The following is a 17,229-nucleotide window of genomic DNA, read 5'->3' on the forward strand; positions in this document are numbered from 1 at the left end:
CCCTTCCCCTGCCCATTGCCTGGCTAAAATTAACTCACCCTTCTAGACTCAGCTTAAGGTGGAATTTTTCCTGGCACTCCTTTTCTATGTCTCTTTGATACTCCCACAGCATCTTGGGCAAACGAAAGTCACTATTCACCTGGAACTGTGTTTCTCACACATCTGGGTCCCTCACTAAACTGAGCTGTGGGCTGGCAGGGACAGCATCCTCTTCCGTGTTTGGTACTGAATATTCAGCCAACAAGTATATGAGGACCTGCTTTATGCCAAATGTAGGTGTAAGGGATATAGCAATGAAAAACAGAAAGATACTCTTTGCTATCAAGTGGGAAGTGACATGAGAAATAAATGAGCAGATAAGCAAAAGAATATGAAAATGAAAGTACTGTGTAGAGAATTAAAGTTAAGTGCTATGATATAAAAGTGAGTGGGTGGCTGGCTACCTTAGATTGGCTATGTCAGGAAGTGACAACAGCTGACAAGTGAATGCCAATGGCCAGGAATCCGGAGAGAGCATTCCAGTAGATACCACTACTAGTACAAAGGCCAAAGAACCAAAGGCAACTCATTGGCAAATGTGGGGAAGAGGTGAAGTTGGGGTCAAAGAAAAAAGCAGGAACCCTATTAAGTAAGCTTTGTAGGCCAGACCAGAGTTTTGATTTTGTTCTAAGTGTAATGGGAAGTGACATGAGCTGATTTATACTTTTTAAAAAGACCCCTCAGGGACTGCCACGGAAGTAATGGGCTGTCAGGGCTAGAAACAGACCAGTTCGGAGAAGACAAATGTAGTGCGCTGGATAGGGTGGTCGCAGGGGTTCTGGAAAAGGTGCACAGACTTGGAATAGATACGTGATTGTGGCCAGAACCTGCTGGTGAGCAGACAGATTCCGACTCAGAGCACCTGGATAGCTACAGAGGATCAGAGCAGCGTTGGGCGACTTGGAGGAGGAGGACCTTGAAACAGTCCCTTGCCAGCCCGGACTCCGGGAAGAATTCAGGCCAGGCGGCTGGAGAGCGGCCCGCCCAGACTCCGCAGGTGGTCTGCCGGCACCCGGACGCCGAGCGAGCCCGCCCGGCGACACGCGCGGACTCGGGGCTCCACGTGCTCCGCGTTGGGGTTTCCGCGTCCTCCGGGCGTGGCCGGAAAAGGAAGTCGGCACTACAGTGGCCACCCCAGCAACAGTCGCGGCACCGGCCGAGCCCCGCCACCCGCCCGTGTCCGGCTCGGCTCCAGAGGCAGCGCCGCGGCGGGACCCCGAGGGAAGCCCCGCGAGCAGAGCAGCGCCGCGCCGCCCGGGGCCCAGCAGCGCGATGGGGCCGCAGCGGCCGCCGCCCTGCGCCGCGGTCGCCCTGCTCTGGGGCTTCCTGCTCCGGCTGGTAAGGGGGGCGGGCGCTCGGGCCTCCCCGGGGCGGGGCTGCGGCGCCCTCCCCGGCCCCCGGCTCCTGCGCGACCTCTTCCCGCGCCGACGCGGCCTGCTCCCGTTTCTAACCTTTCATTCCCCTCCCCTTCCCAGTATTCCCTTTCCTTCCAGCCTCTGTTTCACCTTCTTTCCTCCAGCCTCCCACCCCCGCTCCTGTCCTTTAAAGCCCCCGGAGTACCTCCCCCCAGGAAAGCTCTCTGCGGAGCTTCTCGTGCTACGTTGACCTTGATGCTAATCGATAGTTTTCTGGGCATTTTTCATTGATCTCTGAGATTTATCGTGCCTTTCTTCCAGCTTCTTAACCTCTTTCCTCCTCGGGAAGAAGGCAAAACAAACAAACAAACAAAAAACACCAAAAACCAAAACACCGCACAGGATCCGAGGAAGGTCAGCCGTTGTTCAAGGACTGCGCTTCAGTTTTATTGCTCTAATACAGATTCTTTTTTCTTTCTCTGTAGTTTTGCTTCGCCTTAGGGCACGTTTGATTCCCGTCTTAGGAGGTTTTGGTAGTGGTTAACGATTTAAAATAACTTAAAAGAACACACCAAAGTGGAATGCTTTTACTTTAAAGGGAAGAGGAGTAACGAGTATGTGTTCACAAGTGTGTTTTCATAATTACAGAAAAACGGTAATGTTTTAAAATTCTGTATCAAACAACTGGAGCTTCAGTGGGTGGTCAGGAGCCAGTGTTCAGTGGTTCCGTTTTTGTTTCTTGTAAATGTCATTTAGGGAGTTTCAGGTTGGAAACTTTTAGAGCTTTGTTTACACAGAATTTGTAGGATGTATGCCAGTCTAGTTCTTAGCATTAGAATGTGTAACTTCTCCGAAACAGTATATTTTGCTTACTCTTCATTTTAAGGGATTACTATTAGCAAAAAATACGAAAGTTATCTTTTAACACTTATTAGGAAAACAAAATCAAAGCTTAAAATGGGTAAGTGCCTTTGGCGTATTCATAATTTTATAGGCAACATTAGGAATGAATGAGGTAATGAATGAATCAAAAAATTGCTTGGGGGAGTACAATGTAAAGAAAATAACAAAGTAGTGTTAGATTGAATCTTTGAGGTGTTACATAATCAGATATAGCCCAAAGATTACAACTCAGAAAGTATGTAAATGTACATAAAACTATAACCTAGATATAAAACTTGTTGAGTAGTTTTGCACTCATTTTCACTTGAACTTCTTAAGCTAATTGTAGGAATGTATCTTCTATCACATTCCTTCTAACCCTGTCTCCACACAAATTAATAATTAACCTAATAATACATCAGTTGCTCATAAACTCACACTGAAAGTCTTATAAAAGGTCTGAACCCTCTCAAAAGCAAAATGTAAGCACAGTTTTCATATGTCAAGGGTTTAACAAATCTAAAGGTTGTTCTTGTTCTAGATTGTAGCTAGCCTATTGCTCCCACATTCTAGATTTTATTCTTCCTATACTGCACGTGTCTATTTTGTTACATCTTACTATATTACTCGGGTTCTGTACTCCTCATTCCCAGGGTTGTGGGGACTGTAGGAGAAAGAAACTTTCCACCATCTTCTGTCTGGTCTAATAATCAAATAAGCATAACACAGATTAGCAACAAAAAAGTAACAAAATTTATATATACGGCAATCCCACATGCACAAGAAGTTCAGGGATAGGAAAGGAAAATGGGTATATAAGACATTCCTGAGCTAGGAAATGAGGTATCGTCACTTGGGGGCTTCAAAGAATCATTGCAGGATGATAAGAAAAGCAAATGTTTAACAAATGGAAATTTGTCCTTTCCTACAGACAAGCCAAAAGATGTTACCTGGTATGATCTTTCATTATGGCAAGGTCTCTAATTCAAGTTCTTGTCAGTAGTCAGGACCAGTAGAAGTTTGTCCTGGCCCACAGACAAAATTGCCTTTAGCTCAAAACAATTCGAATACCACAGAGCCACATCTTGGAACAACTAGCTCTGAACCTCCACAGGACTAAGTAACGTTCTTTCACTCCACAAACATTTACTGTGAATCTGTTATATGCCAGGAACTGTGCTGGTGACTGAATAAATTGACAAACTCTGTTTCAATATTAAAGATCTTTTTTAGTGCTAACTAGTATTACTGATTTTCTGTTTCTTGTTGCTTTCTCAATGGTTTATTTCCTCTAGTCTCTTCCTTTAACTTCCTGAAATGATCTATTTCTCATAATTTTTTTGAGGAACTTAAATCTGATGTCCTTATCCTCAGCAGGAACTCTCTCTCTCCCTTCTGCTTACTGAATGGATACCTTGTTCCTTTCCTACAACACTGTTTGGTGGTGGTGGTTGGTTGGTTTGTTTTGTTTTTGACTATTTTCTCCCTGAAGCCTTTGTTTATTCCTCTTCCCTAAAAATACAGCTCTAGATGGCCTTTGAGCTCATTTGAATTAATGATGTTAGCTTAATCATTTCATTTCTCCTTTCTGGGCTCTTGAAACTGGCACTGCTGGGCATCTTTCCCCTTAGTCATATAAGAACAGGGCCAACATCCTCATCCAGAGGCATTACATAATCTCCAGAAACCTACTGTATTCTGGTAAAAGAAGCAGAGAATTTGGTATTGGACAGGCCCTTAACATTATGTAGACTACTGTCCTCTTCACATCAGTGACCTTACTGTGTACTGTGTATACTGAAACCAAGTCACTGCTTGTCTAGCTATTTTGATGAATTCTAAACCCATTAAACATTAAGGTGAGAATTTAAAAGAATGCCTGGCAGGTGTTCAATTCTCTCTCGGCCTTTCCATTTTCCATTTCATACTCATCTTTCCCCAGTGCAACCCCAACTCCTAGCCCAAACTGTTAGAACTTTATTTCACAGTGTTACTTGGACACAGTCACAGAGTTCTGTTTCAAAGAGAATGAATGAAGTTTAGCCTGGATCAGTTTTCTAAAATTGCTTCAAAGTTCTCTGAAGAATCCTGAACCTTTTTCATAATGTTTTTATAAAAGTTCTGTTCGTCTTTTCATAACTTCAAAAAATTTGAGGTGTCATAAAGCCACATCTTGAACTTATTACAATGAAGTGATAATCAGGATCTCCAGCAGAAAAATCTCTTGCTGAAATTTGCATGCCTTTGGTACATTACAGCAATTCAGAGACTCTTCTTTAATTCCGTCTCTCTTGTCCTCTTCCTTCAACCTGTTGGGTAAACTAAGTGTGTTCTGCTACCCAGGCTATCTGAGCTGCTGTGCTTTGGACTGAATTGTGCCCCCTTCCCTAATTCATGTTAAAACCCTAACCCCCAATATGATGGTATTTGGAGATGGGGCTTTTTGGAGATAATTAGGTTTAGATGAGGTCAGAAAGTACATCCCTTGTGATAGGATTGGTGACGTTATAAGAAAAGACACCGAAGAGTTTGCTGTCTGTCCCCCCCCCGCACACACACACACATCATATGAAAACACAGTGACCAGTGACAGTCTACAGGCCAGAAGGAAAACTCTCAATGGAAACCAATCATGCTGGCACCTTTATCTTGGACTTCTAGTCTCTAGAACTATCAGAAAATCAATCTCTGTTTAAGCTTCCCATTCTATGGTATTTCGTTTTGGCAGCCCAAGCTGAGTAAGACAGTATAGTACTAGGAGTGGGGTTCTGCTATAACACATATCTAAACATGTGGAAGCAGCTTTATAAGTAAAGGCTGGAAGAGGTTTGAGGCACACGCTAGAAATATAGCCATTAAGGGCGATTCTGGTGAGGTGTGAAAGAGAAATGAGAAACATGTCATTGGAAATTGTAGGAAAGGCAATCCTTATTATAAAATGGCAAAGAATTTGGCTGAACTGTGTTCTAGTGTTTAGTGGAGGGAAGAATTGTGAGCAGTGAAATTGGATATTAGCTGAGGAGATTTCTAAGCAAAGTGTTCATGGAGAAGCTTGGTTTCCCTTGACTGCAAAAGGAGAGAAAGGAGCTGAAGAAGGAATTGTTAAGCAAAAAGGAAGGAATTTGAAGATTTGAAAAATTCTCAGCCTATCCATGTTGCAAAATATGAGAGCTTCTTCTGAAAAGAACAATAAGGGTGTGGCTGAACAGCCAGTTCTTAACAAATTTATGGGATTATATGAGCAGAAACACCGCTAGTTTGAACTGAAGGTGACAGAGATGGGGGGAAATGAAGAAAGGTTGCTGGACTTCTTGGATTTGACAGGCTGAGAGGATGGAGCTATGTGACTGTGAAATTGGATTATTCTTCAAGAAGAGGGAAAAATGGCCCCTAAAGTGATTCATAGGTCATCAGGGCACTGGCTCAGGGTCAGCAAGCCTTAGGTATCTGCTGGGAACCTTGGGGTTGGGGTTCCACAGAGCCATGGGGGTGATGCTGCCACCCCGTTGGGCCTGGAAGGTGGGATGTTGAGCCAAAAAGGATTATTCTTGAGCCTTAAGATCTAAAGGAATATGTATGGCTAGGCTTTGGACCTCCTTGTGTCCTGTCACCCCTTTTTTCCTTCCAGTTTTTCCCTTTTAGTCTCTCCAATGCCTGTCTGCCATTGTTTTTTGGGTTTTTTGTTTTGTTTTTTTGTATTTTTCTGAAGCTAGAAACGGGGAGAGACAGCCAGACAGACCCCGCATGCGCCTGACTGGGATCCACCCGGCACGCCCACCAGGGGGCGATGCTTTGCCCCTCTGGGGCGTCGCTCTGCCGCCACCAGAGCCACTCTAGAGCCTGGGGCAGAGGCCAAGGAGCCATCCCCAGCGCCCAGGCCATCTTTGCTCCAATGGAGCCTCGGCTGCGGAAGGGGAAGAGAGAGACAGAGAGGAAGGAGACGGGGAGGGGTGGAGAAGCAGATGGGCGCCTCTCCTGTGTGCCCTGGCCGGAAATTGAACCCAGGACTCCTGCACGCCAGGCCAACGCTCTACCACTGAGCCAACCGGCCAGGACTTGGTATTTTTTTTTAAGCAAGAAAGAGACAGGGAGAGAAACAAAGAGAGTGGGACAGATAGGGACAGACAGACAAGAAGGGAGAGAGATGAGAAGCATCATTTCTTCATTGTGGCACCTTAGTTCATTGATTGCTTTCTCATATGTGCTGTGACCAGGGGCTACAGCCAAGCCAGTGACCCCTTGCTCAAGCCAGCAACTTTGGGTTTCAAGCCACAGACCTTTGGGCTCAACCCAGTAACTGTGGGGCCATATCTATGATCCCATGCTCAATCTTATGACCTTATGCTCAAGCTGGTGAGCCTGCATCTAAGCCAGCAATCTTGGGGTTTCAAACCTGGGTCCTCTGCATCTCAGGCTGACACTCTATCCACTGCACCACTGCCTGATCAGGCCACCATTGTATTTTTTAAAAGATTTTATTTATTGATTTTATATAGAGAGAAGTGGGAGGAATGAGAAGTATCAACTCATAGTTGTTTCACTTAAGTTGTTCATTGATCACTTGTTGTATGTGCCTTGACCAGGCAAGCCCAGGGTTTTGAACTGGCGACCTCAGTGTTCGAGGTCAATGCTCTATTCATTGCACCTCCACAGGCCAGGCCTACCATTATATGATATTTTATTTTTTATTTTATTTTATTTTATTTTTTTGTATTTTTCTGAAGCTGGAAACAGGGAGAGACAGTCAGACAGACTCCTGCATGCGCCCGACCGGGATCCACCCGGCATGCCCACCAGGAGCAACGCTCTGCCCACCAGAGGGCGATGCTCTGCCCCTCTGGGGCGTCGCTCTGCTGCGACCAGAGCCACTCTAGCGCCTGGGGCAGAGGCCAAGGAGCCATCCCCAGCGCTTGGGCCATCTTTGCTCCAATGGAGCCTTGGCTGCGGGAGGGGAAGAGAGAGACAGAGAGGAAGGAGGGGGGCGGGGTGGAGAAGCAAATGGGCGCTTCTCCTATGTGCCCTGGCCGGGAATCGAACCCAGGTCCCCCCGCACGCCAGGCCGACGCTCTACCGCTGAGCCAACCGGCCATGGCCATTATATGATATTTTAAAAGCACATAACTTGTCAGGTTTTGCAGGTTCGCAGCCAGAGAGGAGTTTTGCCTCTGATATAATTCAAGATGAATTATAGCTTGAGTCTCACCCATATCTAATTTAGATGATATTTCGATGAGACTTTGGACTTTACAGTTGATACTGGATGAAATGAGTTAGGACTTTGGGGGTTGTTGGTGTAGAATGAATGTATTTTTTATGTGAGAAGGATATGAATTTTGGGGGCCAGAAGCAGAATGTTGTGGACTGCTTTGCATGTTCCCAAATTCTCATGTTGCAGCCTTACCTTCTAATGTGGTGGTATTTGGATGTGGGGCCTTTGGAATCAGGTCATCTTGGTAGGACCTTATGATGGGGTTGTTGCCTTGCTTCCTCTCTTGCTCTCCCTGCCATGTGAGGACATAGTGAAAAGGCAGACATCTACAAGCCAGGAAGGGAGCCTTTACCAGAAATCAACCATTCTAGCACCTTGATCTTGGATTTTTAGGCTCCAGACTATGAGAAAAATACATTTTTGTTGATTAAGCTACCTACTTGATAGTATTTTGATATGGCAGCCTGAGCTTAGACATGCTGGCTTTGTCACATTTCTCCTTTAAGAGTCTTTGCAATTGTTCTTTTTCTTTTTCTTTTTTTTAGTGAGAGACAGACAGACAGGAAGGGAGAAAGATGAGAAGCATCAACTCATAGTTGCAGCACTTTAGTTGTTCATTGATTGCTTCTCATATGTGCCTTGTACTGGGGGGCGGGGGGGCTCCAGCCGAACCAATGACCCCTTGCTCAAGCCAGCAATCTTGGGCTTTAAGCTAGCAACCTTGAGTTTCAAGCCAGTGACTTTTGGGCTCCAGCCAATGACCACAGAATCATATTTATGATCCCACACTCAAGCCGGCAACCACACTCTCAAGCTGGATGAGCCCGTGCTCAAGCTGGTGACCTGGGGGTTTCGAACCTGGTGTCCTCAGCATCCCAGGTTGACAATCTGTTTACTGTGCCACCACTGGTCAGGCATCGCAATTTTGTTTTTCTTTCTCTATTCTGAGCAGTCTGTGCATCTCACTGTGTGCTTTCTAAGTCACTGTGTATCTTCTTCCCAAAATGCAACTCCTACGTACACATCTCTTTTGAAACTCAAAATAATCCTGAGGTGGTCCAGGAAGATTGTCATGTCCTAGATCATATTGGAAGTCACAACAAAGAGGACTGGAATTCAGGGATTTAGACATTTCTTGGTAGTTTTTCACCAAATTGTGTGAAAATGATTTATTTTGTAAGTGAAAAATATTGTAGATCACAAGATTGATTGGATAAATTTGTGAATTATAAGAAAAGGTTAAACACAGAAATCATGTTTATTATCAGGTCTACCGGAAAGTTCTGTCCGTTTCTATCACAACAAGTTTCGACACGTAAGCACATGTTTATTTGGTGCATGTGTGCCTCTCTCTTTTTATCACTTAATGTATACATACTGACATAGCAAATTAACCAAAACAAAGTTGATTCACATTAGTCTTATGTGAAGCGATAGTGTGCCCATGGCTACTAATAAAGTTCATTTACACAACTGTAATTTTTACAAATCTCAACAAGGAAGAAATGCTACAGAAGCATGTAGAAATTTATTGAAAGTGTTTGGTGAAGGTACAGTTTCTGATAGGACATGCAGAAATAGTTCAAAAAATTCAAAACAGGTGATTTTGACCTTTCTGATAAGCTACGTTCTGGGCGACCATCTTTGATCGATGACAATGTTGTTAAGACCATGTTGGAGCAAGATCCTTTTCTGAAAACATCGGAGATCGCAGAAAGGCTTAATTCAGCTCAGCAAACCATTTCAGACCATATTCGGAAGATAGGATTGTTGTGGAAATATTCAAGATGGGTGTCACATGAATTAAGTCAGAAGAATTTGGATGATCGAGTCATCATTTGCACATCTCTGCTTGCTCGGAACAAAATCGAGCCCTTCTTGAACCGGATGAGAACTGGAAATGAAAAGTGGATTACCTACGAAAACATCGTAAGGAAAAGGGCATATTGTGAACCCGGAAAACCTAGCCCTTCCACCTCTAAACCAAATTTGACTCTGAATAAGAGAATGTTGTGTATATGGTGGGACATTCGAGGACCAATACATTATGAGCTTTTAAAACCAAACGAAAAGCTCAATTCGGAGAAGTATTGTCAGCAACTGGATAATTTAAAGACAGCAGTCCAGGAAAAGAGGCCGGCGATGTCCAATAGGAAAAACATCATACTGCATCATGATAATGCCAGGCCACATGCTGCTTTGGGGACTCGTCAAAAAATTGCAGAACTAGGCTGGGAAATTCTGTCGCATCCACCATATTCCCCGGACTTAGCACTCTCCAACTATCACTTGTTTTTGTCCTTACAAAATTTTTTGAAGGGCAAAAAATTCAAAAATGGAGAAGATATCAAACAAGCACTGGTTCAGTTTTTCGCATCAAAAGATAAAACATTTTTGCAAAAATGGGCTATACAAATTGCCCTCACGCTGGCAAGAAGTCATTAATAATAATGGCATTATATTATTTAATAAAGTTTATTGACAGTAAGAAAAATTTGTATTTTGTTTTATTCCAAAAACGGACAGAACTTTCTGGTAGACCATATATATAGTTGATAAATTTTTTGTTAAAATTAATCTGAAATTGCATCTGTTTACAAAAATGTAGAACAGTGTTTTTCAACCACCAATCCACAGATCAGTGCAAGTCTGCAAAAAAGTTAATCATCCTGATGTATGAGATTATAGACCTGCCCTGGCTGGTTGGCTCAGTTGATGCAGTGTCGACCTGGCATATGGATGTCCCAATTTCGATTCCCAGTCAGGGCACACAGGAGAAGCAACCATCTGCTTTTCTCCCCCTCCCTCTCCCCCTCCCCCTCCTCTCTCTCTTCCTCTCCCACAGCCAGTGGCTCAGTTGGTTCAAATGTCATACCAGGTGCTGAGGATAGCTTTGTTGATTTGAGTATTGGTCCCTGATGGGGGTTGCCAGGTAGATCCCAGTCAGGGCACATGTGGGAGTCTGTCTCACTGTCTCCCCTCCTCTCACTAAAAAGAGGGGAAAAATTATAGACTCAGTGATGTTAGTCAAATTGCTTAGTCAGAGTGATGGCTGCCTTAGTGGTCCCCGAAATAATTCTACTATTTTCACTGGTCCCCAAGTGTAAAAAGGTTGAAAACCACTGATCTAGACCATAAAGTCTTCAGGTATAGGACTTTACCCCAAGATACTAATTAAAAAATAATATTTTGATTGCCTTAGGCCAGAATTTGCCAAACTTTACCATCCCCTATGGCAGGGGTCCCCAAACTACGGCCCGAGGGCCACATGCGGCCCCCTGAGGCCATTTATCCGGCCCTCGCAGCACTTCCGGAAGGGGCACCTCTTTCATCGGTGGTCAGTGAGAGGAGCATAGTTCCTATTGAAATACTGGTCAGTTGGTTGATTTAAATGTACTTGTTCTTTATTTTAAATATTGTATTTGTTCCCGTTTTGGTTTTTTACTTTAAAATAAGATATGTGCAGTGTGCATGGGGATTTGTTCATAGTTTTTTTTTATAGTCCGGCCCTCCAACGGTCTGAGGGACAGTGAACTGGCCCCCTGTGTAAAAAGTTTGGGGACCCCTGCCCTATGGTTTTATGGTCTTAAATAACCTCTGTTTGTGCATTTATATTACCTGCTTGGCCTTGTAAGCATTTGAGTTTGTAAATTCTAGTGTAAATCATAAATTATCTAACAGCTGAGATACAGCATCAAGTGGTAAGATTAGTTAGGGCAAACCAAGAAGAAGGCTGGATCTAGGTAGCAAGTAGAATATAAGCCCCATGACCAAGAAAGCCTACCTGACTCATTCTCTATTGCAGGGGTCAGGAACCTATGGCTCGCGAGCCAGATGTGGCTCTTTTGATGGCTGCATCTGGCTCGCAGACAAATCTTTAATAAAAAAAATAATAATGTTAAAAATATAAAACATTCTCATGTATTACAATCCATTCATTTCCTACCACTCATGTTCATGGTTACGGGTGGCTGGAGCCAATCACAGCTGTCCTCTGGGACAACACCAAATTTTTATTGGATAATGCATAATGTACACGGGTCGTTGTATGGCTCTCATGGAATTACATTTTAAAATATGTGGCGTTCATGGCTCTCTCAGCCAAAAAGGTTCCTGACCCCTGCTCTATTGTCTCCCCTACTAACTTATAGACCGTGGAGTTGAATGAATGCATGGTTACCTTGTCTCCTCTTCACAACCTCTTAGCCTGTATATTACTTGTCCCCAGATTCTCCAAGTGAAAGGAATGATCCTGGCTCTACTTTTCCTCTGGCCCACAGACTCCTTGGACTCCCTGTAAATCCTTGTTTGATGCCCTAGTTCCCATTGAGCCACTAATTAATAAGATTACACTTAATCTGTGGGTCTGGGTCTAGTCCAGGCGTGGCCAACAGTTTTTGCCCCCGGGCCAGATTAGAAAGAAAACTTTTTTCATGGGCCGGACGAAATATTGCAATTAAAAAATGTTAAATACAAAAACAATTCGTTTAAGTAAACAAAATTTTGTTATGTGATTTATTTATGAATAAATGTGAGTGAAAAAAATTTAATATACAATATTTTAATAAAAATATAATTACTTAATATATAAATATCCAAACTATCGCAATCAATCGAAACAATATTAATAGAATGAGCTTGAAGGGGTTATATCGCAAATAAAACAATTATTTTGTTTCACAAATAGCCTGGACATGTTTTCAGTTAGCAACTGCAGCTATTGTCATGCTATAATGCCACTTGATTCAGCACACTTGACCACAAAAATAACGAATTGTTTGACCTTGGGTGCACACTGGCAAACTCTGCCTAAAAGAATGTGGGTTTCACATCGCCGCTAAACGTCAAACAGTTCATATCAAGTACAGACGAGTATGAAAGTTGTAAATCTATACAATGGAATTTTTTTAAAAAATAAACAAGTATCGCGAATCCATTCGACCAATTATTGAAAGTTAACCCTAGATTAGTCACATGCGGAATTCTTTTCTACGCATCACTATCTTCTTAAATATCTCGATTTCCAATAATCAAAGACACTGCCGCTTCTGAGTAGCTGAGATTTTAAAGTAGCGGAGAATATTAAAAATTTAATCGCGGGCCACATAAATTCATCTTTGGCCATGCCTGGTCTAGTCCCTTTTAGTGTATCATTTCCATAAACCTTGAATACTGGAAGTAGGAGTAGAAACAAGATCTATTTGTCTTGATTATGTAAGCTATTAGGGAGGAAAGAGGCATAGAAAATAGATAAAAGTAAATGATCAGAAAGCTGTTCAGGCTGACTTTGAAACGTGTCATTCAGACACACAGCCCCAACTCTGCCATCCCTATAGAAGCCCCTTATTTTTACTGTATTGCTATTGTCTTAAAACTCACATTTATATAAAGAAAAAGATGTTTGTAAAGAAAGGGACACCTTCTACATTGCCATGAAGTAAGGATAACATAGGTGACCATACCATAATTCCTCAGCATTTACCATTCAGTGATTACACTGCAACTTTATGTCTTCTGTTTTAGGAATATAAGTGTATTTAAATTGCTAGTTTTTACTGTAAATAAAATCTGTTTGTTAACGAAATTTGCTCTAAAGTTTCAACCCTGATATTTAGTGTCTAAAAATAAAAATAGTTTATACATTTTTTTTAAGTGAGAGGAGAGACAGACAGACTCCCATATGTGCCCCGATTGGAATCCACCTGGCAACCCCCGTCTGGGGACCAATGCACTCGAATCAATTAAGCCATGACTGTGCAAGGGGAAGTGAGAGAGAAAGAGAGAGAGAGAGAAAAAAAAAGGGGGGGAAGGGTGGAGGAGCAGATGGTCGCTTCTCCTGTGTACCCTGACTAGGAATTGAGCCTAGGTTTTCCACACACTGGGTTGATGCTCTACCACTGAGCCAACCAGGCAGGGCCTTATTTATAGATTTGATGAAGAAAGATTGTAGGAGGTTAACTGGAGAGAGTTACAGTTACATTCATGTAGTGCCCCTTGAAACTAAAGGATCATCTATACTTATCTAATGGATAACTATACAAATAACATGAACCAGGTTTCATGGACAGACTATAAGGGTAGGGGTTGAGGAAGCTGGGACCCAGTGATATATATATTTGAAGGAATTTATGGGTGAAATGGGGAAACTGCTGGTCAGAACAATAACATTGGCTATACCAGCAGACAGCAGCTACAATGTGACTCTTACCTCTTGAGAAAATTTCTAGGAGGACCCCAATAAAGTATAGAAGATGGGTGAGTTTTCCCGCTATTCATGATGAAGTCTGTTACCATGTATTCTATGGACCAGCATCAGAGCATTGCCTCAAAGCTTGTTAGAAATACATAATCAGCCTGACCTGTGGTGGCGCAGTGGATAAAGCGTCAACCTAGAAATGCTGAGGTTGCCGGTTCGAAACCCTGGGCTTGCCTGGTCAAGGCACATATGGGAGTTGATGCTTCCAGCTCTCCCCCCTTCTCTCTCTCTCTTTCTGTCTCTCCCTCTCTTTCTGTCTCTCCTTCTCTCTCTCCTCTCTAAAAATGAATAAATAAAATAAAAAAAATACATAATCATAAACCCCACCTAAGACCTACTGGATTAGAATCTGCATTTCAACAAGAACATTGGAGTTCAAGAAGCACTGGCCTACAATAAGAGAGTAAGAAATTGCTTCACAGATTATTGAGCATAATCTCCAGGAAAAAAGAACCATGCTTGACTAATCTGTTAAGGTTTTTTTTAATGGGAATTAAATATGTATATACATGGATAAAGGTTAGCACCACATTATTCAGAGCATAATCTTGATCAGATGAAAATGGGCCCAGATACAGAATCCTGGCAGACCCAAAGGATGGCATGATCCAGGGTGGGGGTAGTATGTTAGGTAAATTTTTAGCTAGAGAATTGTTATTTTCAGAAGGAATATGTGAAGACTTAAATTTGGAAAATGGATCCAGTGCTAGAGATACTTTTTGAAGAAGAAAGAAGGGTAGAAGACAAACCAAACCTGTGAGCCAAGGTCAAAGAAGACTCTTTGAACTGAGCAGTTAGCTTGGAGAGGAGGAGAACAGGCTTGTTCCCAATAAGTTAATACTGGGCTGGTGAGTCAGCATCAGGAGGTTGTCGGAACAGTGGCCAGGAATTCAAATGCTGGTGGTTGGAACTACCAAGTGACTGGAGTGTAAAGCATGAATGCAGTCCCCAGAGATAGGGATTTGAAGGTCAGAGCAAGACTGACTCAGTGTAAGTATGCTTATAAATAAAAGCCCTACACATGTCCCTCTTCCAGGACTGACTGGCCTGGGGAAATGAGGAGATAGATAGTATACCTGCAAGCATGTGAGTGTATTAAACACCATTACAGTTCTTTTTTAAACTTCATCGTTTGACACTTGCCATGCCAAAAGCTATTTAGGAGAATAATGATCAAAGGAATAGGCAGCTAAAACATTACTGTTGACTTAAACATCAATACTCTTTGATTTGAAAAGAAGATAATAGAACATGGTTAAAGTCAGGTGATCTGAATAAAGTAAATTAGAAATTGTTCACAAGCAACAGGCATTCCATGAAGTTTTATGTAAAGTAAATTTGAATTAAGAAAAGGAAGAACTATATAATGTGGACTAGTTAACTTACTGCGCTTGCGTGTGACAGTCAAGTAAAATGAGAAGATTGCACAGAGGATATGGCGTTGATCTGGAACGCTGAGGTCGCAGGTTTGAAATCTCTGACTTGCCGGGTCAAGGCACATATGAGAAGCAACTACTATTACGAGCTGAATCTTTCTGCTCCTTCCCCCACTCATTAAAATAAATTTTAAAAAATAAAATCTTTTTTAAAAAGGCAGAAAACAAAGGCACTCATGTGAGATAGATGACTTGCTGGCCCTGGAGAGCACTCGATTCCATGACCAGTGGTTGTAGGGACTGGTGTGCAGAGGGAGGATTTGGGGCAAGCAGTACGGAGCGGTTGCCATAGGTGGAGCTCGGGGTCCTAGAACTGAAGCTATTTAGAAGAGTACAAAAGGACTTAGAGTTTGGGATATTTAGGATGTGGAAGGAAATAATTGGGTATTAGAAGAATTTGTGTGGTAGTAGGAGACCCATGCCAGTTTTGTGAAGGAGTAATACAGAGATATAGGCGAGCCATATTCAAACTGGAGGGTGGTGATGGGGCACTAAGAGCTACTGAGGGATCTGATTGCTTAAAAGAACTTGAAGTGATAGCAAAGTTGAAAGACTGCTTGTCTTGGTTCTGGAGAGCTCAATTCTAATCGGGCCCCTCAGACCACTTTATTTTGGATCTGTTTGAACTATAAAATGAAGGGGCTCCATTATGTTACGTCTCAGTTCCTTTAAGCTCTTATTTTGAGCTTTGATATTGAGCTTTTTACTAAGAATATTGTCATTACTGAGTGTAAAAGTTGAGTAGAGTTATCATAGAAGACCAGATCACAGTTGATTACAGGGGACAGTTCAGGTATTTTGGAGCATGTCTCTAACTTGGAAGATGTAAAGGAGGGAATCCTGCCCTTCCACCCTAGGGTCTTTGTGAGTTCATCTAACACTATCGTGGGTGGACCACAAGTCTCATCTAATGCTGTACTTGTAATGTGTGAAGGGACACTGAATTTTCAACCCATTTTCACGGTTCTTCCCAATTTAATTGACCCGCAGTGATGTGGTTTCCCCTCTGCTGTTCTCTTACAGCTTCTCAAGATGCCGTTCATAGACCAGCGGCACACCCGGGAGCCTGTGAGAAGTGTAGACTCTCATACTCCTATTGAGCTACTGAAGCAAAATCTGCTTTTTAACATGATCACTAAGTGGTTTGTGTGCACAGTAAAGCTTGAGAAGCTGCTCCTATAGTCGTGGTTCTCAAACTTTAACAAGCAGAGTCTCCAGAATGGCTGTTAAGAATAAACTGCCTGGAGTTTCTGATTCAGTAGGTCTAGAATAGGGTGAAGAATTTGTATTGTTAACACCCTCATAACCACTAAAACTTTTACTAGAGACTGACTTTAACCACATTTTGTTTGTGATTTTCTGTTTCAGATTTTTTATTTTTCAATTACAGTTGATGTACAATATTATATTAGTTTCAGGAGTATAACTGATTAGACATATATCTTACAAAGTGATTGCCCTGATAATTCTAATAGCCATCTGATACCATACATGGTTATTACAGTATTATTGATTATTTTCCCTACACTGAACTTTAACATCCCTGTGGCTATTTTTATAGTTGGCAATTTGTACTTCTTAATCCTTTCACCTTCAGATTTGTTTTTAATCTTCCAGTAAGACTTTTATATCAATATATGTAATTTCTTGTTTAGTGTTTCTTTTGTGGAAACAGCTTTGTTGAGACATAATTCACATATCATACAACTCATCCATTTAAAAGGGTACAATTCAATGGCTTTTCATATATTCACAGATAAATGCAACCATTACCACAAGTCAACTTAAAAACATTTACATCACCTCAGAAAGAAACCAAATAAGTGGCACACAGAGGGTTTTAATAAAGGGCGGAAAAACCATTCCATATTTCATATGAACATGATGGATACATGTCTTTATACATTTATCAAAACCTATAGAATGTACAACACAAATGTGAAATGTAAACTCTGGACTTTGGGTATAATGACATGTCCATTGATTGTGAAATGTGGACCGGTCTAGTGCACATGTTAATACTGGGAGAAGCTAGGCATGTGTGTGGTATGA

At 42.2% G+C, this 17,229-nt stretch overlaps 1 protein-coding gene across 3 annotated transcripts in view; it reads left to right on the plus strand.

The window, feature by feature from the left end:
- The first annotated feature begins 594 nt into the window (after positions 1-594).
- SPPL2A (signal peptide peptidase like 2A) overlaps positions 595-17,229 on the plus strand; it is a 66,435-nt gene continuing 49,800 nt past the window's right edge. Inside the window, exon 1 of one of the 3 annotated variants that reach the window (XM_066276392.1) lies at positions 595-1,377. In XM_066276392.1, the coding sequence (XP_066132489.1) occupies positions 1,312-1,377 (66 nt within the window). In that variant the 5' untranslated portion in view covers positions 595-1,311. The remainder of the gene's footprint in view (positions 1,378-17,229) is intronic. The other 2 variants (XM_066276390.1, XM_066276393.1) reach the window with 2 other exon arrangements.

The sequence above is a fragment of the Saccopteryx bilineata genome, chromosome 4, assembly GCF_036850765.1.
Source record: "Saccopteryx bilineata isolate mSacBil1 chromosome 4, mSacBil1_pri_phased_curated, whole genome shotgun sequence".
In the NCBI taxonomy this organism is placed as follows: Eukaryota; Metazoa; Chordata; class Mammalia; order Chiroptera; family Emballonuridae; genus Saccopteryx; species Saccopteryx bilineata.